Source organism: Prunus avium, chromosome 2 (genome assembly GCF_965620075.1).
Source record: "Prunus avium chromosome 2, drPruAviu1.hap1.1, whole genome shotgun sequence".
NCBI classification, from domain to species: Eukaryota; Viridiplantae; Streptophyta; class Magnoliopsida; order Rosales; family Rosaceae; genus Prunus; species Prunus avium.
In genome coordinates this window covers 35,006,027-35,030,625 of record NC_142285.1, presented here as the reverse complement: position 1 = coordinate 35,030,625, position 24,599 = coordinate 35,006,027, and the positions used below count along the sequence as shown (strand labels likewise).

Genomic DNA, 24,599 nt, shown 5'->3' with positions numbered 1-24,599 from the left:
AATTAGTAATTATCACTAAAATCTCTCTTCCAAAGAAAGATTCCAAGTTCAATTTCCTTTTCTTAATGTTCTACATTAATTTAAAAAGATATTTAGTCATATACCCATTCTTAGCACTAATAATATAGATAAACTCTACATCATTTAATTCATTTTATATAGGATTTTTCTTTTTATAATTTAGACTCATATGGTGAGTATAATAGTAAATCTCTCTAATTTTAAAAAAAGAAAAAAGGAAAAGTTTGTATTGTACTAGATTTTATTCATTGTAGGCCACAATTTATGCAGGCCATCTTTCGCTTTCATGCTCTGTTAGTGGAGAAATTTCCATCTGATCTGACTGAAGGGCAAACCGGACAATGTTACTTGGTTTCGTGATTCTGCTCAAATGATTGACAAAATGTCGCTTTCCAGTGCTCTATTTTGTATCAAAGCTTCGGCACAGCTTTGTAAATTTTGGTTCATCCTAATAAAAAAAACTTGTGGTAAAAACAGCTTCAAATGGCTCGGATGTCAAATTTGTTCCCCTTTTGAATTATGCTCAATACCAAGAAATTACATATAGGGATAACCATTTGATTATTTCTTGGTTGGAGAAATGCTAGCAATCTTCTCTCTAACCTTCTTCTTTGGACCTTCTCCCCTTTTTTCTGTATGTACAAGATTTAGTAAACATATGAATCTCTTTGCACTGGCAATACTTTTTCAAAAGTCAATAATAATTATTGTGGCACGGTATCATATGTAAGATTTCAACATTCCTGGACTTTGGAAAACTTTTTCAATGCATATCTATGACTGTAATTTGGACTTCTATATACGGACTCTAGTGTTTTTTTTATACAAACTATAATGGGGAGAAGGAATTGAAGTCCGGGTTTTTGGGTGTAGAAGTAAATGCTCTCAACCACTCAAGTTATAAGCCTTTTGCATAGTTTAGTTGAGAAAATGAAGAAAATAAGTATCAAGAACACACGATGTTTCTATATGTATTTATGCATAATACTGATATATGTAAGAATTACACAAACATCAAGGACAACTAAAGTTGTCTCTGATTCAGAATTTAATTTAGACACTGCTCTTGATGGAAGAGCTATATTTAGTTTGATCATCATAATACTTGGACCACAGCATGACCCCTCCATACTTGGGAGAACCTTTAATTGCTGGAAGCACTTTAGAAGTGAGATCAGCCACAGGAATGAAGCCACTTCCAGCAGCTGCAGGGGCGGCTGGTAGTCCTAGGAATATCTTGGTAGCTGGAATATCTGAAATCCACTGCTTCCATGCATTTTCAAGGTTGCTAAGATCCCCAGAGGAGTATTGGCAAGGTGGGTTGTTGTAGAATTGGACCCAAACATTGTCAAAAAGGCCTGTCTTGAGGGCACCCCCAACCCAAGCATCTGGAAAAGGGCACTGAGGAGCTGCAGTTAAATAAACTTTCTTACCTTGTTTACTATATGCAGAGAGGTACCTTGCAAGGTCATCCCAATGTAGGTTTGTTCCTCCTTCAATGTCGAAATCAATTCCATCCAAAACAGCGTCACCCAGTGGGCGAGATGAAGAGCTTCCCCCCAAGAAATTGTTCCATAAGTAAGTAGCAACTTGCCTAGCATCCTCTTTAGATGTGAGGTAGTAGCTCCCTGCTCCTCCTCCAATTGAAAGAATGACCTTGACCCCTTTTGCTTGGCATGATTTAATGTCAGAGCTCAAGCCAGTGCAGCCATTAGTGTAGGGATCACAGTGTCCAGCTAGATTGATCATGGGGGTCTGGCCATTTCCAAAGGTTGGAAGAAAAGCTAGGTTCACAAATTCAAAGTTGCCGGTGGCACAAGTTTCCTCCAAGGTACCTTCATTCCCATTTTGACCCCAGTAGATGGCAATGCCTGCAGCATCAGCTCCAAATTGTACTGCTAGGCTTACTGAAATGAGAAATGCTACGGAAATTGCTAACTTTGGTGCCATTATACACTAGAATAATGTATGCTTAGCTAGTAGCTGCAATATTTTTTCTTGTTACTGCTTGCTTGTAGTATTTTGATAAACAGATCTTTTTATAGGAGAAAATTATCCCCATTCTGATGGCAACACCCTGTGCTTTTGTGGAAGAGTGCGTGGCTGAGAAGTCACTTTGTTTCTCCCCTGAATTCCTTTGTATCAAATTATCAATGGCTGTGGATTAACGCACACGGCATACTAGACCACATCCTCACATATTTGAGACATCTTATGTAGCATTTTCACACTTCCATTTTATCCATTTGAACTCCTCTTTTTTATTTTTATGCTTTGAAAATTATGTAAACGAAAAGATTATCAAAACATAAAAACATAGAGAGTGCAAACGGACAAAGTAAGAGCATAAAAATCGCTATTTTACTTATTTTTCATTCTCTTTTATATGTCTAATTGTGAATAGTGTAAAATGGTGGGGGATTAACGTAGAGAACTACTTAATTAGACAAAATTAAAATGGGATTTCCACGTCCTCTAAAATATTGAGTGCACATTTAGGTCCCATGTAGTTTTCACCAAAATTTTTGTCTCCACTTTTTTGTGCAAAATGAGTTGCAGATCACAATCTGCAAATCATCACAAATTACCACAATAAAAGAGAAAAGGAAATTGACTTTACATGATTAATTGGGGCATGTATTTTAACTCTCAGTCACGTAACAATCCACAGTTTCTACAAAAAAACAAGACCAATGTTATATGAATCTCTCCTCTTCTCTTTTTCCAGTGTTTCTTTTACACAGAAATGGGTTCTGATTTCTACATGCTTTGAATGCATATTTTTGGCTATGTGACAAATAGCTCACGACATGCATTGAGGTTGTGTTGTGCCTTAACAGTTCATTCGTCTTATGTTGTCATATTTTATTTAAACCCCCTCTTTTGTTTATTTATTTAATATGATGGTGTTCGCTTGACACAAATGGCATATACAGTGCAAAGAATCCACTTTCGAGTAATTGTTCATCTAAGTAAGGTTCTAAGTTCGAGTCATACACAAATTAGGTTCTAAGTCATAACATTCGTGTAGTATGTAACTTTAGTACATTATCGCTTCTCTCAATAAAAAACCACCGTAAAAAAAAAGGCATGACAAATTCAAGGCCAATAATACATTTGCCATGTGCTGTTGTCCATTACTGGCCCTTGTAACACCTTTAATAATAATGAATAATCATTTAATCTTGAACAAAAAAAAAAAAAACAATTAAATTTCTAGATATTGATGCTTCCCCACTACCCCAGCACTCTGTTTGGTAGTAAGAGTTAAATAGCAATGATGGCCCACAAACAACAGCACAGGGGCATGTGATTCCATCCAAGGCCAGATAAGAAAATGTCTCTTTGACAGAAAAACAAAAACAAAAAGATAAGCAAATTTCTAAAATCTGAATATCCAATAAAATGCCAAACCCTAATATCAAATTACCAATGATTCTTGAATCTCCATGGCTTTATTTCAAAAAGATGTGTAATTAGCTTTTCTGTGGTTGGCATTTCTCTAAGTGCTATTTATAATTTTTTTATTTTAAAGAAGTCTAAATTTGATAAGATGAATTTTACTTGAATTTGTGGTTCAAATTCACACAAGTGTTTATCTCACAAGCCAACAATTCATGCAAGTTGAATATGGCCCAATCATGGGACCAGGCTCGACCCACTAGAGTCAAGTACGTTACCTTAGTATTGGACATAAAATTAAATGCTACTTACCACTAAATTTACGAAACTTTAAATCAATTTCTTAGGGCGAAGCTTCGCCGTTAAATTTTTCTTGAAAAAAATAAAAATAAAACCTAACACATCTGCCATCACATCCATGTCATTTTCATCTCAGGGGGCCTCTTGCACAAGTCCTCAAGTCTCTCTTAATGTACAATTCTTTTATGTAACTTAGCATAGTCGAGAAATGCAAAAGCATATAAGTTCCACTTTACATGTTATTCTCGACTCAAGAAGTCGCACATATCTCTTCAGATCCTTCCTGAGCCGGCCCGACGGTCGTATAACGCGCTCAACTTTCCCCGATATTTTACCGCCGTTGACCGGTCAACGATACCAGGTGTGGCGAAAATTCAACTTGCACACCAAATGATAACAACAGCGCGTCGTTGTATACGAGGCCGATTTTAAATCGTTGCTCTCTCTCTCTCTCTCTCTCTCTCGGTGGGTTTCTTTGGATATACTCACATTACCGCTCTAACGCAGAAGCAGAAGCTCAAAAATATCCTGGGGGCGGTTTTGAAAAGTCTGAAAACCAAAAGCTGGGGCAGTCGAGGAAATTTGGAAAGTGGTCTAAACCCATTTCATAATTTAGTCTTATTGATTGGAAAGTCAGGAAGATATTTTGTTGGGAGCGTGTGAGTTGACTGACTATTGAAGAAAGGTTCAATCTTTCACCTTATTTTTTGTCTATATTTCTTCTTCATTTGCCTTGTAACTTTAGTATTTTGTTCCAACTATTTGTTTGCGTTTGAATCTAGAAGAAAGGTTCAATCTTTCACCTTCATTTGTCTGTATTTTCTTCTTTATTTGGCCTTAAACTGCAAAGTTTTGCTCTATTTTGCTCTAATTGTTTGTTTACGAGTGCATATCAAACCGAGATCCAAAAGGGTTGTCTTGGTTTGATTTGTTTATGTTGGCCGATCTATCTGTGGATCTTTTTGTTGGCAATCTTATTGTTGAATTGCCATTTTGTAGGGTTGAGCCATAATGGAGGGTGAGAGGAAGTACATTACTGTTGAGCAGCTGAAGCTGCACAAGCAGCCTGGGGACTTGTGGATCTCCATCAAGGGTAAGGTTTACAATGTCTCTGATTGGGCCAAAGATCACCCAGGTGGGGAAGCCGTTCTCATCAATATGGCTGGCCAAGATGTCACTGATGGATTCATAGCATACCATCCTGCCTCCGCATGGCAGTACCTGGGAAAATTCTTTACTGGTTATTATCTAAAAGATTTCCAGATCTCAGAGGTGTCCAAGGACTATAGGAAACTTGCTTCAGAGTTTAACCAATTGGGTTTGTTTGAAAACAAAGGGCATGGGGCTCTTTACTCTGTGATAAGTCTTGTGGTAATGCTTTCCCTTGTTGTCTATGGTGTGTTGAAGTCTGAGAGTGTGTTGGTCCATTTGGGTTGTGGTTTGTTGTTGGGGGTCCTCTGGGTTCAGGCTGCCTATATGGGTCATGACTCTGGCCATTACCAGGTCATGTCGAGCCGGACCTACAACAGAATGGCTCAGTTTGTGGCTGGAAATTGCCTTACTGGGATCAGTATTGCTTGGTGGAAATGGACTCACAATGCCCACCATATTGCCTGCAACAGCCTTGATTATGATCCTGATCTTCAACACATGCCAGTCTTTGCAGTGTCCACAAAATTCTTTCATTCAATAACATCAGTCTTTTATGGAAGAGAGCTAACCTTTGACCCTGTGGCTAGATTTTTAGTCAGCCACCAGCATTTTACATATTATCCGATCATGATTGTTGGAAGGGTTAACTTGTTTATACAGACCTTCTTGTTATTGTTCTCGAAGAGAAGCATCCCAGATAGAGGTTTGAACATATTGGGAATCCTTGTTTTCTGGACTTGGTTTCCTCTCCTTGTTTCATGTCTGCCCAATTGGAGCGAGAGGGTGATGTTTGTGCTTGCGAGCTTTGCAGTGACAGCACTTCAGCACATTCAGTTCACTTTGAACCATTTCACCGGAGATACTTATCTTGGACCACCAACTGGGAATGATTGGTTTGAGAAGCAGACAGCTGGTACTGTGGATATTTCTTGCTCAAGTTGGATGGACTGGTTCTATGGTGGTCTACAGTTTCAGCTTGAGCACCATTTGTTCCCCCGACTACCCCGTTCCCAGCTTAGGAAGATTTCTCCTACTGTGAAGGACCTGTGCAAGAAGCACAATTTGCCTTACAAGAGTTTGTCCTTCTGGGATGCCAATGTAACCACTATTAGGCTTCTAAGGTCTGCTGCCCGGAAGGCTTGGGACATGGATCTTCCAATCCCGAAGAACTTGGCCTGGGAAGCTGTTAATACCCATGGCTGAGATTTGTTGACGCTCATCAAGATTTTGCCCCCACATTACCTTTATCCGTTTATAAGTTGGGGCATCTAGGATGGAGATAAATTTTTCAGCAGGTTTTCCAATTGCTATTTGATATTTTTTTGGGCACTGCCTTGGACAGTATTTGATTTATATATGTTTCTCTGTTTAGACCTCCATAACATACTGATTTAATTTTTGTTGATGTGCATTATCAAGTTGGATACCAATACAAAATTTGGAGATGGATCTCTGTCTATTGGTTTTGTAGTTCTTTTGTCAATTCTAAACGAATTCAGTAACCTTTTAATTTCAGTAATTTCATAAGCATTCCTTTTCATCCACTGGTGTATACGATACGAAGCCTACTCTCAATCAGTTTCCTCCAAGGAATAAATCTTAAGTTCGAATTCTCCTTCTCCCAAATGCCCTGATTGATTAAGAAAGAAAATTTTGACATTGCCTGATTTTGTTCATTTTATTGGCTACAATTTAAAGAAGCCATCTTTGCTTTCATGCTCTATGGTGTTGTGTTGGAGAACTGGTCTTTCTGACTGAAGAAAAAACAGTTTTTGTTACATAATTCAGGGTTCTAAATTGCCATTAACTAACAATTGGAAAGGAGGCAATCCTTGCATGATGTTAAAGGGAGGAGCTGCAGTAATGCGTAACCTTCAACACATTATCCAAGCAGTGAACAAAACAACACCAGATAGCTATTATCAACAAATCCTTTTAAATAGATCAACTGCACATCATGACTTACAAATCTTATCACACCCGGATCACATCGTATCATTCCCAGTTATGCTCTATGAAAAATCTTTCAAGCTTTTTTCTTCTTTTTCGGAGAGGGGAAGGCTCATGCTTTAAAGTTATTCCCAATGTAGATCTATTGGGGATATGATTCATCAACAGTTTACATAATTTAAATTCATATTTGCATCCCAAATTGACTTTTAAAGAGACAATAGGACTTCCAACAACAAATAAAAAAAGAGACAATAGGACTAAAATTTAATATCTTTACCGGCAAGCGTTTCAAGCCTTTGAAGGTTGGCCCAATCGAAAAGGATAAAAAAAGAAGTAGCAATGTCAGAAGTGGGATTTGAACCCACGCCCTCTTTCGAAGACCAGAACTTGAGTCTGGCGCCTTAGACCACTCGGCCATCCTGACCTTGTTGTTAATTTATCACTGCATATAATATATAAACACAAAACGAAGGACTTTTTAGATCGTACTTGCCTGCGGCGCGAACAGGTAAAACCTTCTCTCTCGTTCGTTGGGGATTCTTTTGGTAATCAGTCCCTTTTTTCTCTCTCTTAGGGTTTCTTTCTCAGCAAATTTTGGTCGCCATGAATCCAATTCCATACCAACCTGCGGCACCCTCACCTCCGTGGCCTCCAATGGTGCCGCCCAACCCTCCAATGACGAGCACTTTTTGGGAAACCTCAAATGTTCGTGAGCGGCTCAAGAACTTGCAAGACACTCTTCGTCTAGCAAAAGCAATGTACGAGTTTGAGCGTTTGATCATTCTAAATTCAAAAATTGATTATAAGCTTTCTGGAACTTATTTTAACTTTTGAATGAATTCGTAGGCAGAAAGAGCTTGAGATGGTGATGTTGATCAAAGATGGTAAACGAGCTGAGGATGATGATGGAGCTTCAGTCAGTGAGTTTTCTGAATTTTTGAAAGAGAGGAGGATCAATTTGGAGTCCCAAGTGTCCCTTTCAGTGGAAGCTGCAAATGCTTTAATGGCTAAACTGCGAGTTGAGCTTGCTCCATTTAGAGCGATCACTCATGAAATGTGTCCATGGGAGGAAAAATCTGCGGCACTTCGATTATCGAATAAAATACGTAAGTGCAAGAGAAATAAACGATGGAGAAAAGCAAAGAGGAAGCGCATTGCAGAAATGAGTGCAAAGGTGGATTGGTTTGTTCCCTTTCCCTCCTCATTTCCAATTAGGATGCAGAAAGTGCTTAATTGGTTTAATTTGCTTGCATTTTTTATTGCCTTCGTGATGCACAGGAGCGCGAAAGATTCGAAGAAGCTGATCGAGAAGCTGATGAGTGGAGAGCCAGGGAAATTGCCAAGGATATTGCTAAACGCAAGGTATTGAGATGTTTCTCTTAAGCTGCATATGTTTCAGTCATTCTTGGCTTCTGTTTATTAGTAATGGAGGTATGGCATGTGGGTTTTCAGATGGAGGACATGGGAAAAATTGCAAAGCTTAAAGCAAAAGAAGAGAGAAAGAGACTAGAATCTGAGGTGAGAATCATAAGCAACTCAAATGCTCTTGTTTTGTAATAAATTAGTAATGTTGCTCAGCTGCTCTTAAAAAAAAATTAGAAAATGTGTTGCGCTGACAATTGATTCCATATTTCAGCTTGAGACGGTATTGATTGTAGAGAAATTGCAAGAGTTGCGTTCCATCAGGATTGAAAAATTGAAGAAACAAGGTTTGCTGTCTTTTTGGTTTTTTCTTTTCTTTTGGATGGCTATCTTGTATGTCTTGTGATGTGTAAGTAGATAGGTTGGCAATCAAGTTCTTTTATCATGCACCATCATCTTAGGGTGCCTGTTCGACACTACATTTAGAGTGAAATTTTGTGTATGTATATCCAAATACAACCAAATATATTACACACAAGCATGCATTATCGTCATCATCTTCCTACCGTGTTTGTCTAACTTATGGCTATTTGCATATTTATGCAGGTCATTTTTTCCCAGAGGAGGATGATAAATTTCTTGAAAGAGTACGGGCTGCAGTGGAGGAAGAGGAGCAACAAGTAATCATGGCAGCTGACATGGATGCTGCTAAGGATGCCATAGCAACTGTTGAGCAATCTAGGAAAACCAAGAATTTCAGACCTGACTCCAAAGATCAAAGCAGTGATAGAGGCGAGAGTAGGGAAAGTAAAGACCAGACAACTCCAATCACTAATGTAGTGCCCTCTAGTGCAGTCACTAACAAGGAACCTGGGAAACAAGTTTCACAGGGAGAGGGTTATAGCGGAGCTTATGATGCTGTGGCAAACTTACCTATTGAATTTTATCACTATTATCATGGTAGCAACACTGATATGGGCACCCTTATTGAGGTAACTTGAAGTGCAAAATACCCCTAGTTCTGTAGATTGCCTATTCAAGGGCCATTGATTATTTTTATCAACATGAGAAAAGTCTAATTAACTGATCACATTTGCACACTATCATCTCTTTTATTCTGGTCTTTGATCATAATGAGGACTGTACTGGATGCAGGTGAGAAGAACATGGGATGCCTATATAAGACCTGGAGGAAGGTGAGTGTGAATTATTTCCTGCTACTTTATCATGACGCGCCATTTAATTAGCCTTTGGCAACTTTTTTCTCTTTTTCTATTTCCTCTTAATTTGCAAATGGAAAAGACAATAAGAAAAAATAGGGGAGGAAAGGATAATTGTGACAATGAACTCAAGTGCACTTCTGAGAGTTGTTGAGATGTTCGCTTACAAATAGTGCCTGGCCTTCACACTTAAGTTGTGAATCTACTACTGCAGCATACATCACCAGCGCCATTATTAGTGTCTTAATCATTGTTTATCCCCAATACGCTTTGATTCTAAATAAATGATTTGTCAGCTTATAGTTCTGTTAAATTTGGTGCAGACGCATACCGGGACACTGGGTTGAACCCCCACCTCCTGCAGATGATATATGGGCATCCTACCTGGTGCAGTCTAAATGACTCTGCTTGAATCAGTCAGTGCCGATGGCAGATTTTGTAGAAAAAGATGGACTTGGGATTTAGGTCATTTTTCTTGTAGAAATTATTTTTTTCAACTTCGTAATACAGATGATGATGTAGCTTAATGATAAAACCATGTCGGTTCTCTTTACGAGTCAGAGTTATTTATGAGCAATTGTCCCTTATTTTTCTTCGTTGAGCCTAATTTGTCCATTTTGTCAATTAGGAAACTCTTTCTTCCACTCATGTAAAGACATCCTGCAGATAGAGCAGTATAGCAGATAGTGCAGTATAGCCGCGCGGCTATACTGCATTATCTGCAGGATGTCTTTGCACGAGTGAAAGAAAGAGTAGCCGCGCGGCTATTGGCCGACCGGCTGTACTATTTAATATATTCAAATATAATATTAAGTAGTATAGCCGAACGGCTATACTTTAGAGATTTAAATTGTATAGCCGCTCGGCTATACTCTGTAATATTTTCGAATATTCCAAGAGTATAGCCAATCGGCTGTACTTTAGAGATTTAACTAGTATAGCCGCGCGGGGTTTCTTGAGACCCATTTTTTTGCCTTTTTATTATGGGCATCGATGGTTATTTTCTTTCTTCGTTTGATATAAGCGTATCAAAGTCTGTTCAAATGCTGCTCTGAAGTGCCTCTCTTTTTTCTTTTTCGGTTTTGAAATGCCTCCTTAAAAATACCAAACTTGTCAAAAAATAACATCATCCCGAAGAAAAAAGCACATTCATCAATTTTGTTCTTTTTAAAAAAAGAAATGTAGCCAAGGGTTCAAGACGCACAGAAGTGAAAGAGAAATCTGTGCGTCGTACGATTTGGCGTGACTTTGCGAAGGTTTAATTGATAATGTTAGAGAGGCCTCATTTCTGAGTAGCTTGCCCCTCCGCTGGGACCTTCGCATCAATTTTCAATTTCAACTCAAATTTTTATGTAATCAATGTATGAAAAAATCGATCGGAAAATAAAACCGAACCCCAAAATACAAGCATGCGATTCGGCGATCGGATTTCAGAACAATATTCGAAGGCAAACTTGGCCGAAAGCGCACCGTTTTTACGCGCTCCCTCCATAGGTCCCTCGGTGGTTAGAGAAGATTTAACAGCAAAAAATAAAAAAAATAAAAAAAGGAAATAGTGAGATGATGATGCTCAGTGAATACGAACCATAAAGGCTATTCATTTTGCAACAGCAATCGATGAGTTTTTCTCATCTGAATTATTTTCTTCATCGCATCCCCATTGTTTTCAGATAAGATACATAACACTAATCGAATAAAACGACAATAAACGAGAGGGTGAGGAGGAGGCATTAGATGAGAGAACTGCAAACCCTAGAGCGCGGCGAACTTTGGATTTCCTGGGAGCACCGGCTCTTCATATAGGGGAAGGATTGGACTTCTAATGCATCCGGGCCGTCCAATGATTATTATTTGTTTAATTTTATAGGAGCCGTCCAATGATTATGCCTCTTTCGAAATTTTATTTTCTTACAATACATTTTTGGAAAATAACCCAAATTCACTCTTCCCTTTGATTATTTTTTTAAAAACAAATTATAGTGCATACATGGATGGGTTAGACTATTAGGTCAGTGAACCCACCCTCCTTGTCCTTGCATCCGAGTTTAAACTCTCCCATCTTTGGCCTATGTAGATTAGAGTAATTTAGATTATAGTTTGTATTTATAATATAATATTTAAACTATACCCCAATTTGTATTTTCATCATTTGTCCTTTAGGATTTTTCAATATCAAAATTAACCCCGCATCTCCATCTAGCCCCGCCTCTCTACAAATCCAAGTATAATTCAACGACGGTTTCTATAATTTAGTAGGGGTAGGCATTATTACCGAAAACCCGATCGAACTGGCCGAACCAGACCGCTGGAGGTGGTTTGGTTTGGTTTTTATATTGAAAAATCAAAGAACTAGTCAAAAAACCGACCGAACCGGCCTTGAACCAGGTTGGACCGGTTTTGATTCACTAAAAATCGCTGAAAACCAGACCGGACCAAATATTTTAATTATATATATATATATATATTTTAAAATACACGTGTCACAGAATTATTCGTGGATGATATTCATTTCCTATTCCCTGCTACACCAGATCTGTGGAAACCCTAAAGATCTGAATGGGTTCGAATGTTTTTTTCATTGCACCTCTTCTCTTCTCTTCCTCTCAGTCACTCTCTCGTCTCGTTCGCCTCAGCCTCTCTCTTGCCCGCCTCTACCTCTGCCTCTCTCAGTCCTTTCTCTCACCGACCTCTTTCTTTCTCTCAGCCGGTTTCGCTCTCTCTCACCCCCTCTGTCTCAGTCACTCACTCTCTCTCTTAGCCGCTTTCTCTCTTAGCCGCTCTCAATTTCACCTCCCTCAGCCACTCTCACTCTCTTAGCCGCTATCTCTCAGCCACTCTCGCTCTCTCAGCCGCTCTCTCTTAGTCTCTCTCGCTCTCTGTCAGTCATTCTCAGTTTGTTGGGTTGAGGTATTAAAATGTGGAAACCCTAATTCAACAATTTATGGATTTGACTATGTTGTGATTTTTTCTATTTATTTTGTCTGACTGTTGTATTTTTTCTGGATATAATTGGTATTGAAGGCTAAGGAAAGGATTGGCTTGCTGGCTGTGTGTATTTCTGGTAATTTAATTTTCTATATTTTTTGTTGCTGTTTTTATTTTGTATTTTTGGTTGCTGTTTTTATTTTGTATTTTTGGTTGCTGTTTCATTTTTGTATTTTTGGTTGCTGTTTGTTTTATTTGTAGTTTACATAAAATCGTCTGAAAATATTTGTTATTGTTGTTGCTATTTTATTTCATTTCATTTCAAACCCTAAATTTCATTTCAGATATCAGATATTACTACATAAAATGCATTGTGCAGACAATAGAAATTGTTTATTGTTGTTTTATTTGTTATTTTTGGTTTCTGTTTTGTTATTGAAGCATGCAATATTTGGATTTTGGTTGCTGTTTTATTCGCAGTTTACAAAAATTATTGATGTTAATGCTTATTGTTTTTGGTTATTGAAGCATTAAATATTTATTTTTTCGTAGGGTATTATTAATTTCATGGAAGGAGAATCTGAAATCCTTGTTTCCACTAACCCACCACCACCATTATCCCATCCACAACTAGCCTCTCTACACCCTCCACAGTCAGCCCCTCCACAATCAGCCCCTCCACAATCAGCCCCTTTACCTAGCACTTTAGGAAAAAGAAAGCCTTGTAAGAATCCTTCGGGGGTTTGGGATCATTTCACAAAGATAAAGTGTGAGGATGGTACTAGTGAGCCTAGATGCATATGCAAGTATTGTAAAAAGGACTATGCATGTGATGGTAAAAGGAATGGCACATCCACTTTGTGGCATCATTTGAGAAGTCAATGTAAGAATTCTCCATTGAGACATGAGAGAAAACAAAAAGTCCTTTCATTTGTGGGCCAATCGAAAGGGGGTAACCTAGTAGCACATGCATTTAGTAAAGAGAGATGTAGAATTGCATGTGTCAAGATGATTATTCGGGATGAGCTTCCGTTTAGTCATGTGGAGGGTATTGGGTTTCGTGAATTTTTGAAGGAGGCACAACCTAGATTTAATTTGCTATCTCGTACGACAATTGCTAGAGATGTGCGGGATCTCTATCAAGAAGAGAAAGCTAAAATCAAGAGTGTCTTAACACATAATGCACAAAGAGTGTCTCTTACTACTGATACTTGGACGTCCATTCAAAATATCAATTACATGGTTCTCACGGCCCACTTCATTGATGATGATTGGGTGTTGCATAAGAGAATCCTTAACTTTTGTGTGATTCCTAATCATAAGGGGGATACAATTGGTAGGCTTGTGGAGACATGTTTGAATGGATGGGGGATAGACAAAGTCTTCACCATATCGGTTGATAATGCTTCCTCCAATGATGGATGTATTAGCTACATGAAGAAGAGGTTAGAAAAGTGGAATTCACTCATAGGTGATGGTAGTTTGTTGCATGTGAGGTGTTGTGCACATATTACTAACTTGATTGTAACCGATGGAATGAAAGAAATTCATCAATCCATTGAGAGTATTCGCAATTGTGCTAAGTACATTAGGGGGTCATCCCAACGATTAGAGAAGTTTAGGGCTTGTTTGGAGATGGAGAAGGTTGATACCAAAACCATGGTTCCTTTAGATGTGTGCACAAGATGGAATTCAACTTACATGATGTTGGAGAGTGCTTTGAAGCTCCAAAAAGGTTTTGAGAGGATGGAGGAGGATGACCCAAACTTTTTGGGGTACTTTGAGGAGTATGAAGCTCATGGTAAGGAAAAGAAGAAAAGAGTGGGGCCTCCAACTTTGTTGGATTGGGATAATACGAAGGTATTTGTCAAATTTTTGAAGAAGTTTTATGATGCTACTTCGAAGTTTAGTGCATCAAAACAAGTGTCTTCTAATGCCCCACTCCATGAGATATGTTCTTTTTTGGAGGAGATAGAAACAATGATGAATGTTGATGATGTTGTTATGTGCAAAATAGCAATAATGATGAAGAGAAAGTTTGATAAATATTGGGGAAATGTGAATAACATCAACAAGTTATTCTTTGTGGCGGTTATTCTAGATCCTTGATACAAGATGGAATATGTGGAATTTTGCTTGAGTGACTTGGCGTCCGATGAAAATGGGGTTAATGACATGTTATTAGAGATCAAGACACTTTTACACAATTTGTATGATTATTATAGAAAGCAAAATCCAGCTGCTGCCCAAGTTTTTCATAGTAATGTAGAGAGTGAAGGATCATTGCATGTGAACAAGGATGCTAGTAAATCATCAAGGTTACAAAAGTTCTTGAAGTCAAGGAGAGATAAGGATGTTGTTGAGATAAGAAATGAGATTGATAAATACCTATTGGAACCTCCCGTGAATCTTACCAATGATGAGTTCAAATTGCTTGATTGGTGGAAGGAGAATGCTACAAAGTTTCCCATACTTTCTAATGTTGCAAAAGATGTATTTGCTGTCCAAGCATCAACCGTGGCTTCGGAATGTTCTTTTAGCACGGGAAAGAGAGTTGTAGATCCCTTTAGGAGTTCATTAACTCCAAAAACCGTGGAGGCATTGATTTGTTGTAGTGATTGGTTAAGGGCGGAGGAGTTTAGCTACTACAAAGAACCCGCATTGGATGAGTTGGATTTCTACCAAGCTTTGGAAAAAGTGGAAAAAGGTTTTCTTTCTTTTCTACATTAATCAAAATTTGTAGTTTCTTTATGTGTTATTAATTCATATATTTACTAACTGTTTTTTTTCTTTGTGTAGAGGTGCAAATTTGATTTGAGGAGTTGAAACTCATGGAATTGTATATGTATATGTAATGGAACTTTGTTTGTTTCAATTTGGATTTTCTTTTGCACTTTGCAAATATGCAGATTGTGATTGAGATTACTCTCACAATCTGCTATGGTCTGTAATAATGATTGGATTATTTGGATATGTGTGGTGGATGATGATTTTCTTAGGTTTGAAGGTATATTTTTAGTATTTGAATGAAGATAAACTTAGGTATGCAAAGCTGGAGAATCTGGAAAACATACAGGAAACTGGAAAACTTGAAATGGGCTTGAAATCTGACCCAAAAAAAAAATAATGGGCCTGGAAAACTTTTTTTAAAAAACCCTTCAATTGTTGGTTTTGTTGGGCCTCGGCAGACACCCGAATCGACCCGAACTGACCCAACCCGACCCGCCTAAATCGGGTTTCGAACTAAATCGAAAATAGGCCTGATAAAGAGGTGCACGGTTTGCACTTGGGCCTGCCGATATAGCCCATTTCAAAGTACGGTTTGGGCCCATAATCGGCCCGAACCGACCCGTGTGCAGCCCTATAATTTAGCAACAAAAAGAAGTTTTGGACCCAATTCACACTGACACATATTCAAAGTTTTATTTTTGCTCATGTCAACTTTTAATGTCTATGATTGAATTGAATTGGCAAAAGACTTGTAACTCAAGTGGTTAAGAGCAGTTATCTTTGTATCGAAAGTCTTAAATTCGATTAACTCAAGTATGCCAATTCCATTGAAATTATTCTTGTTAGCTAGAGTACCATGGCCATGATGAATCATGAGTGAAACTAAGCGGAAGTCCAAACCGACTAATGTTGAAGAATTAGTGGATAAGTTGTGGGTAGGAGTGAAATGCCACTCGAACACAGAGCTAGCTGGTTACTCATGCATTTTGGATTATGTCACACAAGCTCACCAAGGCTTCACCTCAGAGAAAAAATATATCATCATTGGGCTTCAAATGTGTGCTTGCTAGCCCCAGATAGCAGGCCCAAAAGAAACAAGACCGTGGATAACCTCCTTAAATTTCATTTCATGTCCTTTCTCTGTCGCACGCAAGCAAGATAATCATATAAACCACTTTCCCTGTAGAATGGTGGGAAAATTGTAGTGCCTGATTGGTGCGGTGACTTGCCAATATCAACATTTCATAAGTTACATTAACGTGTCCTCTAACCATAAAAACAAATTTAATTCCAATTGATTTTATTTCCACCTCTTCGGTCCTCCTCCTCTCCTAGATCTGCCGAATTTCATTTTCAATTCCCAGTCCAATCCAAGTTCTCTTCTCAATCCGAGAAAAAGCACCTCCGATTTTCCCCAATTTTAGCGCCCAATTTCTCCAGTTCAAGCACACGCGCATTCATACGCTTAAATATTTGCTGCGAGGGTTTTTGAACGATGTGGAGCACGATTGCCAACCTGAAGGAGAACCTCAACAAGATGGCGCAGGATGTGCACGACGAAGACGACGAAGACGAGGAGTTCGAGATCTACGCCTCCCTCAATGGAGCCCAAGCTTCTTCCATCTCTGATCGGAGGAACTCCCACAGCTTCGCGCATTCCAAGTCCCCCTCGCGCTCTCCGATCCCTAATGGCATCGATTCCTTTATTAATCCCGAGGTTTGGCATTGTTTTTATCTGGACTTGGCTGTTTCGGTAATTGGGTTTTGATTTTTGTTTGGATTGGAGAGTTGGGACTGTGTTGTTTAGGCATTTGGGATTGTGTAGCTCTAAATGCTTCGATTTCGATGAGTTCGGATTTTGAATTGTGTGTTTTGCTGAGAGTTTGGTTATTATCTTAGTGAAGTATTGAATCTTTCGGCATCTGCGTGTGGCATGCAAATTCAAACTTCGAAATGGAGGTAGATTTGCAAATTGTGGTTTATTTTCTTTTTGAAGCCCGAGTTTCCAATTAATTTTCGGTTTAGGTTGAGAACAGTAGAACTTTCATGGGAGCATGTATGGTAATTAGTAAGCTGGTTAGTTCCCATTAGCAAGTGTTGTTAATTAAGAAATTATCTATTCATTTTCTAAACTTACAACCGTAGTGCATTGTGTGTAAATGCACAGATTAGGTTCCTGTCTGTTGCACCCATAGTATGACAACTAGTTCGAGTCTAATAAGCCTTGATCCAGGCCTTGAAGCAGAATTGTGGATACAAAGTGTGGTTGCCAACATTTTATGTAACTTTTGTGGCGACATTACCTCTAGGAGGTTTATGATATTTATTGATTTGGCATGGCTTCTGTGCATCAAGTATAAGATCTAAAACATAATTTTCCCAAGTCAGGCCATATAGTTTGTGACAAGTAAGATGAACATGATTTTAGTATTCTATTTAAGACGCTGTCTGGGAAGATGGACGATTTTTAATTCTGAGGCATTCGCTTGTTTGTATTCTTGTTAATTTTTGCAACATTTTAACACAAGTACACCACTAAATGTATCTCTACCGGAGTCTGACTTCATGTTGAAAATTCTGTGTGTAAAGAGAATGTTGAGTTGTTAGAGGAGTCATTCCCTTTATTTGATTATCATCTTCATTGGTCTCCGGCCATATCGTCTTCCCCGCCCCCCTCCCTTGTCTTTTGCAGCTGCTATTTGATTTGTTTTTATAAGAGGGAGTATTTTATGATACTGTGCTGTGCATTTTATTTTCTATTATTTTAGATCGAACAATACAAAGCGGAAATTAAGAGGCTGCAGGAATCTGAGGCAGAAATTAAAGCATTATCAGTAAACTATGCCGCATTGTTAAAGGAAAAGGAGGTACCTGATGAATTCCAATGGAAATTATATTATGGATTTCATCCTTTTTGTTTATCTTGTTTGATGGAGGTATCTGCAATTGGATTTGTGTGCCTTACATCCAGTATGGAGTGGCATCTTGACAGTATATATCACAACATGTCCTTTGACAAATTGGAACCTTCACATTTGACAGGATCAAATTTCCAGATTGAGTAAAGAAAATGGCTCATTAAAACAGAATCTGGACTCAACTACTGCATCTCTGAATGCGTCTAGAAATGAAAATCACAAAGCAGCGGCAAATGGCATCAACGTGCTCAAGGTAGTTGTTCATACTTGAGCATGATAATTAACATATATTTCAATGTAGTACTTAATGGTTTTCTTCAATTACATCATAAACTTCTTGATGACATATATTATCATATGTACAAAGAAGAGCCATTCTATAAGAGTATATCTCTACCATCTCGCACTAGTTTTTTTTTATAAATTTGGTCCAGGATGTTAGTTGTCTGTACACCCTATAAGAAGGGGTATTAATAAGGTAGTACTGTAGTTGTCTTGAGAGGTGTATATTTTTAACTGCGAATAGTGGAGATTCAGATCCTTAACTTCCTTAATGGAGTGGGACATGCATAAATTTGCCTTGAATTGCTTTCATATCATTTGTTCTTTCAGTATGTGTCGATTTTACAATACTTAGTTACCAGAATCGTTTTCTCTTATCTTTCTTGTTGTCACTGAAGTATAAGGCTTGAGCTATGGTAATTGGCTAAGTTAACTTGTAATTATATTCAGGGTAGTGGTAGTCAGTCACCCAACCGACAGCAGAAATTGACAAGTCAAACAAAAACTGGCTATTCTGGACACCAGAAACAGAACGGTGGTTTCTATACGCAGGATGGGATAAGCAATGGGGTTGCACAGCTTTCAGATATGCAGGGGAATGAAAGGGTAATGCACCTTGTATTCTGTTCTATTTTGAATAGCTGAATGTTTGGATTGACTTTTCTTTTGGGATGGTTATGAATGATTTTTTATGAACTATATTGATATTTGTGTTTTCCTTGCCTACGTTGTATTTTAGGTTTGATCTAGATATCTCCTTTTTCCAATAGTGTTTTCGCTATAATCTATTTTCAGAAACAAAATTGATTTTGGCTATAATAGTTATCCAAATCAGGTTTTGGCTACAGTTGTAATTCAATTTTTTTTTCTTTCTTTCTGGTTTTCTGTATGCTCTTTTTTATTCTTAAATGATGAAAGAACTTGACAACAGATGTATAAATGCCTTCTAGGAGCTTGCAGATTTACTAGAAGAGAAAAATAGGTCCCAGACAGCAATGCTAGCTGAGATGAAACAATTGCGGATGGAACTTGAAAAAGAACGCAATCAGTCAGGAAATGTACATCGAAAATTACAAGGTACACTGCTGGGCTGCGAAAATTCAGAAGTGGGCCTACAATTATCATATTGAATATTTATCTAATTTCTTTATTCAATCTGTATTCGATCGCAGAACAACACAAATTGAATGAAGCTATCCAGGAAGAGCTTAAATTTCTGAAGTTGGATAGAGAGAAAGTGAGTTTCAAATTTTGATACAGACGTTGAGAATTATTGATATAGATGCATATTTTGTTGGATGATTGCCTTTCTTTCCGTTTATTTTATGATTACCCTTAGTTCTTGAGTGCTCAGATGTTTTGCATATTTAACTGTGTCAATTTTGTATGTGCCTATAGATGTTAATGTGGCTCTCTTTCCTGGAATCACTACCATATTAATTTGGAAATGTACAAATTTTTTTTATTACCTTTACTTATGATTAGACATAATGTACACATATGTTTCTCGTTTTGGTTCTCTGACCTCTGCCTTTTCGTACGGCATGCTCATCTTTCTTTTGGCAGACCTCCATCGAGATAAGCAAAATAAGCAATGTGTTGAAGGAGAAAATGTCTGAGATAAATCGATTGCAAATGGAGTTGAATAGGCGGGAGGATGAAAATGCAGATGATGTTGCGGGTAGTTTGAAAAGATTAATCGCAACCCTGGAGAAGGAAAATAGTAGTCTTAAGGTTGATAATTTCATGTTTCAATACTGTCATACCTTTTTGATGAAAATTTGTGTTTCTAGTTATTGCCCCCTTATAAAATCCACTCTAACATTTACTCATTGTATATAGATAGAGAAGAATGAACTTGAAGTTGCTTTGAAAGCGAGCAGAACTGCAACTGAAAGAAATTCCTCAGATGCTTCCGAATCTTTGAATAAGCACCCAACTCGTTTGAATGAGGTAATAAGTGTGCAGTTTGAGAATTTTTGGGGAGCACAATACTTGCTTTTTTGTGCAATTTGGATGGAATCCTTCCTAGCTAATCCCTCTCCTTTTGATTGTTTCGAGTGGCTTGGGAGGTGGGGGTGGGGAAAGTGCGTGTGTGTGTCAGCCTTTGCTGTACTAGTCATGTTTTCACATGCTGGACATAACTCGGTGGTTGATATTATGATATCCAGTTCTTCTACTTATATTAGTATTTTTTTTAAATTATGTGCAGCCGGTAGATTCTTCAGAAAGTTTTCCTGGAAAGGAAGAAATGGAGAAATCGTTACAAAAGTTTGATAAAGATTTGAAGGAAATGCGCCTTGAAAGGGACAAAGCCTTGCAAGAGTTGTCACGCCTTAAACAGCATTTGTTAGAAAAGGTTATATGTCTTGAAAATATCCATTATTTGCATTGTCGTGCATGGCATTTTACATTCAAAATTTGGGTGGCATCAAACTTTTCACGTTTTAAACTTTCCATTTGAATCTGATGTTGGTGTTATTAGACTGAGGATATTGTTCAGTGGATTATCCTTTCTATTGCACACTCATTATTTAAATTGTAGAGGACAATGTATTTTTCCTAGTCTGCATGATAGTAGCTGTGGACTAGTTAGTAAACAATTGTACTGCTTTGAACTGCCTTAGCAGAAAATTGAATTACTGCATTGTGCGGTAATAAGTTATATGATATTTGTTGGCTTTTGTGATACATGGACCTATTCTCTTTTTCAAGTGAAGTTTGATTTGTTCTGCTAGACATGAATTTTGACACTCCATATCTTAGTTCCAAAGGTTTCTTCTGCAAATATTATATGTCCACTGTTTTGATCTTGTCTACTCTGTTAGCTGGTTTTTGGGTGATTTGGTTGTGGAGGAATAATAGAATTTTCAGAATTTTAGTGGGAATGAGAGAACTCTTTGGATAGGCTTTGGTCATCCTTGGGGATTTAGTGTCCCCAGCAACTAGTGCCTGTTTGTTAAGTGTAACTCTTGTTCATAGAGTCTTTGTACTTATTTTATTATTTTATTCTTCATAAATGTTGTCTTTCATTTTCATTACTTTGTGAGTATACTTCTGTGTGTAAGTTTGGTTTTATTTACTGTGTACAGATAATTTTGGTAGTTTGGATTCTGAACTCGTTATTTTGTTCGCACTATTTATGAGTACTGTTTTATATTGCACGGGAAACATTCTTGGTGGATTTGTTATCCTGTATATACCAAGTGAAAATGTCATGGAAAATTATTGACGAGGATTTTTTCTTTTGGCTTATACTTCGTGCAGGAATCTGAAGAGTCTGAAAAAATGGATGAAGACAGCAAAGTCATTGAAGAACTTCGAGAAAGTAACGAATATCGAAGAGCTCAAATATTACATTTGGAGAAAGCTCTGAAGCAGGCGATTGCAAAACAGGATGAAGTGAAGATGATCAACAATAACGAATTTCAGAAATCAAAGGAACTTATTGATGATCTGAATAAAAGACTTGAAAGCTGTATGAACACAATAGATTCCAAAAATGTTGAACTTTTGAATCTTCAAACTGCTCTTGGTCAGTACTATGCTGAAATTGAAGCTAAGGTAATGAAATTCAAATTTTGTTGTCTGCCTATATGGGAAAGGCATGTGGAATGTTTTGTGTTGAATTATGAGTCCCCAGAATTTTTTTTTATTTCTTATGCAAGTTTCATTTTCTGTATAGGAACATTTGGAAGGAGATTTGGCACGGGCAAGGGAAGAGTCGGCTAAACTTTCTCAGCTCTTGAAAGTATGTTCTCTTCCTTTTCCTTTGCATTGTCAGAATATGATTCTGTTATATTATGCAATTTTTAATCTGCTTGTGGTGCTATATAATATTACCTGCAATGCATTTATTACACTGGTGCCCCATAATTGTGATCATGCAAATCATGTTCCTTCCTTTGTTAGTTGAGGGGAGAGATAGCAAGAACAAGAAGATAATTACTTATATTATATAAAGTTGCATCACTTAATGAATTTAAGATCTGTATGTCCTGATGGTCTTCTTTAGTAATAACACACAAAATAATCGGAGTCTAAATGTTCTATGATTTTACCAGGATGCGGATCATCAGGCAGAAGCATCAAAGAGGGAAAAGGAAGAAATCTTGTCCAAGCTTTCTCAAGCTGAGAAGATAGTAGTAGACTGGAAAAACCGAGTAAATAAACTGGAGGAAGACAATGCAAAGTTACGGCGAGCTGTTGAACATAGCATGACCAGGCTTAATAGGATGTCAATAGATTCAGATTATCTTGTTGACAGGTTGGTCTGTTTTTACTTTTCTGGTGGCCTTCTATTGGGTTTTAGGTATATGGAGTATTGACATTGACTTCAAAATTCAGTTATGGGTTATGGCTTTGTGTCTGGAGTGTTTGGCAGCTCTCTTCTTTTGTTTTAGAGAAGTGCTGTATCTACCTTGTTGGAGAGAATTCTTGGTTAATAATAATGCTGTTTTATTGAAAGAGTGCATTGCAATGTTAATGATGATTGGTTTTTGTCACAGACGCATTGTGATCAAGTTACTGGTGACCTACTTTCAGAGAAATTACAGTAAAGAGGTATGAAATTTTTTCATGAGACTAGACTAGCTTCATGATGGGGCCACTGATGCAAGAATTTGTCATGTTTGCTTTATGCAAGAACTTATTAGTTCTGGCTTGTCAAGTCCCACCCCTATCCAGCCTCGTGCATTACTGATCCATGACAATTGGTTTAGTTTTTAATATGGCCAGGCTCATGTAGTTTTTCTGCTGCTCTCCAGGTACTGGATCTTATGGCTCGCATGCTGGGTTTCTCCGATGAAGACAAGCAGAGAATAGGCGTCTCTCAAGGTGCAGGTAAAGGTGTTGTTCGTGGAGTTTTTGGTCTGCCTGGCCGCCTCGTTGGTGGCATTTTGGGCGGCGGTTCAGCTGGAGCATCTGCAAATGCGGCATCTGAGAACCATGTACCTTTTCTTTTCTCCTTTCAATTAAAAGATTATTTGGTGGTATACTTTGATTTCCAACTAGGATGTTTTATCACCTCGCATTGGGTATTTTAATTTGTTCCGTATTTGCTGTACTTTAATTTGGTGGTTTTTGTCATTGTGTCGTTCTACATTAGCTCCTGCATGCTTCTATTTGTTAAAACATGATTTGTTTTTCCTTTTAATTTCCAACCAATAAGCTGCTCTGAAAAGTGTTCCGAGTGCCTTTTCTTTATCAATGTGTTAGGTCCGCATTTAATGGAGTTGCATCCATTAACTTTGTTCTCTGCTATGTTCAGTCCTTTGCAGATCTGTGGGTTGATTTTCTGCTCAAAGAAACTGAAGAAAGGGAGAGAAGGGAGTCTGCAGACGATTCCGGCAGATCCCAAGAAGATTCACACAAGACTCCAACCTCTGCGCAAGCCGTTCCGATGGAACCTGACCATAGGACTTCCACCAGTGGTACTGAGTCTGGTTTCTCAAGACTCAACTTATCGCCAATCCAAAATACAAGCCCCTTACCTTTCCGCAGTAATTTTCGGTCGGAGCATTCTGATTCAGAATTCTCAACAGTCCCTCTCACATCGGCGGAAAGCAATCCTTATGCCTCAAGACTCCTTCCAAGATACTGAAGAAGATTCGTTGTATGTTGTAATTAATCAAAGGTATAGATCATTGTTTGATTTTGTAGACCCGCAATCTTGTTCAATCAATTCTTTCACTCAAATGACTTCGTGCATAGTTGTCTGATAATTTAATTTACAAGCCAGTTAAACAATTGGGAAGTTGTAAAACGAATGTGAGGTGTGGATGCCCAGCATAATTGCAACAATGGGAAAATTTGTGAAATCGATGCAACAGTGAGAGAGATTTGCTCGGAACTATCTGTATTCTTCAACCCAACTTGAATCTCCTGTGTCTTCCTTCATGGTCCCTCTGAGCCTCCTGAGAATATCGGTACCGGCTGAAATCTTTGTTTCGACGCAATTCAACCATACACATATATTGAGAAAATATGGGCTCACAATGTACAATCCATTCAAAGTACTTTTTATTTTTGGGTAACAAGGAGGGCTGAAGCCCAACACAAACACTAAACAGCAACATATTTAAGGGTACAAACCCTACACAAATCATTATACATTAATTGTCTCACAGCAGCAGGGGTAGAGTCCCAAATATGGAGACCCAAAGTCTCAGACATCCCAATAAAAACAAGCATATCAGCAGCAGAGTTACGTTCCCTGAAGGCATGTTGAATGTGACACCCACACCCATTTAAATTGATTATATGGACTAGTATGTGAAAATATGGACTAGTACGTGAAAAGTGATTCTTTATAGAAGTGCCTTTTATCGTACCC

At 38.0% G+C, this 24,599-nt stretch overlaps 3 protein-coding genes, 2 non-coding genes and 1 pseudogene across 7 annotated transcripts; 3 read left to right on the top strand and 3 right to left on the bottom strand.

The window, feature by feature from the left end:
• Positions 1–917: 917 nt before the first annotated feature.
• On the bottom strand, positions 918–2,161 carry LOC110751777 (hevamine-A-like). Its single transcript, XM_021952286.2, has one exon. The coding sequence runs from the start codon at positions 1,969–1,971 to the stop codon at positions 1,075–1,077; it is 897 nt and encodes a 298-aa protein (XP_021807978.2). The 5' UTR covers positions 1,972–2,161; the 3' UTR covers positions 918–1,074.
• A 1,772-nt stretch (positions 2,162–3,933) lies between these two features.
• LOC110751775 (delta(8)-fatty-acid desaturase 1 pseudogene) lies at positions 3,934–6,334 on the top strand (annotated as a pseudogene). Of its 2 annotated transcripts, none has more exons than XR_015833612.1 (2): positions 3,934–4,512; positions 4,723–6,334. The product of XR_015833612.1 is annotated as a delta(8)-fatty-acid desaturase 1 pseudogene, transcript variant X2 (transcript). The 2 variants fall into 2 exon arrangements; XR_015833611.1 differs by having other exon boundaries at positions 3,935–4,408.
• An 834-nt stretch (positions 6,335–7,168) lies between these two features.
• Positions 7,169–7,252, bottom strand: TRNAL-CAA (transfer RNA leucine (anticodon CAA)). The gene has a single exon. It is a non-coding gene; the product is annotated as a tRNA-Leu (tRNA).
• Positions 7,253–7,350: 98 nt separating this feature from the next.
• LOC110751776 (U11/U12 small nuclear ribonucleoprotein) lies at positions 7,351–9,963 on the top strand. Its single transcript, XM_021952285.2, has 8 exons — positions 7,351–7,586; positions 7,675–8,002; positions 8,107–8,190; positions 8,281–8,346; positions 8,465–8,537; positions 8,797–9,182; positions 9,346–9,386; positions 9,734–9,963. Exons 1-8 carry the CDS (start codon positions 7,432–7,434, stop codon positions 9,810–9,812), a joined length of 1,212 nt encoding a protein of 403 aa, XP_021807977.1. The 5' UTR covers positions 7,351–7,431; the 3' UTR covers positions 9,813–9,963.
• Positions 9,964–10,585: 622 nt separating this feature from the next.
• On the bottom strand, positions 10,586–10,733 carry LOC148296934 (small nucleolar RNA snoR145). The gene has a single exon (XR_015834246.1). It is a non-coding gene; the product is annotated as a small nucleolar RNA snoR145 (small nucleolar RNA).
• Positions 10,734–16,242: 5,509 nt separating this feature from the next.
• Positions 16,243–23,962, top strand: GC4 (golgin Putative 4). The gene is made up of 15 exons (XM_021952314.2): positions 16,243–16,782; positions 17,834–17,932; positions 18,108–18,236; positions 18,716–18,871; positions 19,216–19,342; positions 19,438–19,502; positions 19,832–19,999; positions 20,108–20,218; positions 20,478–20,624; positions 21,533–21,829; positions 21,951–22,016; positions 22,330–22,532; positions 22,774–22,828; positions 23,032–23,214; positions 23,535–23,962. The coding sequence occupies exons 1-15, from the start codon at positions 16,561–16,563 to the stop codon at positions 23,865–23,867; spliced, it is 2,361 nt and encodes a 786-aa protein (XP_021808006.1). The 5' UTR covers positions 16,243–16,560; the 3' UTR covers positions 23,868–23,962.
• The last annotated feature ends 637 nt before the right edge of the window (positions 23,963–24,599 follow it).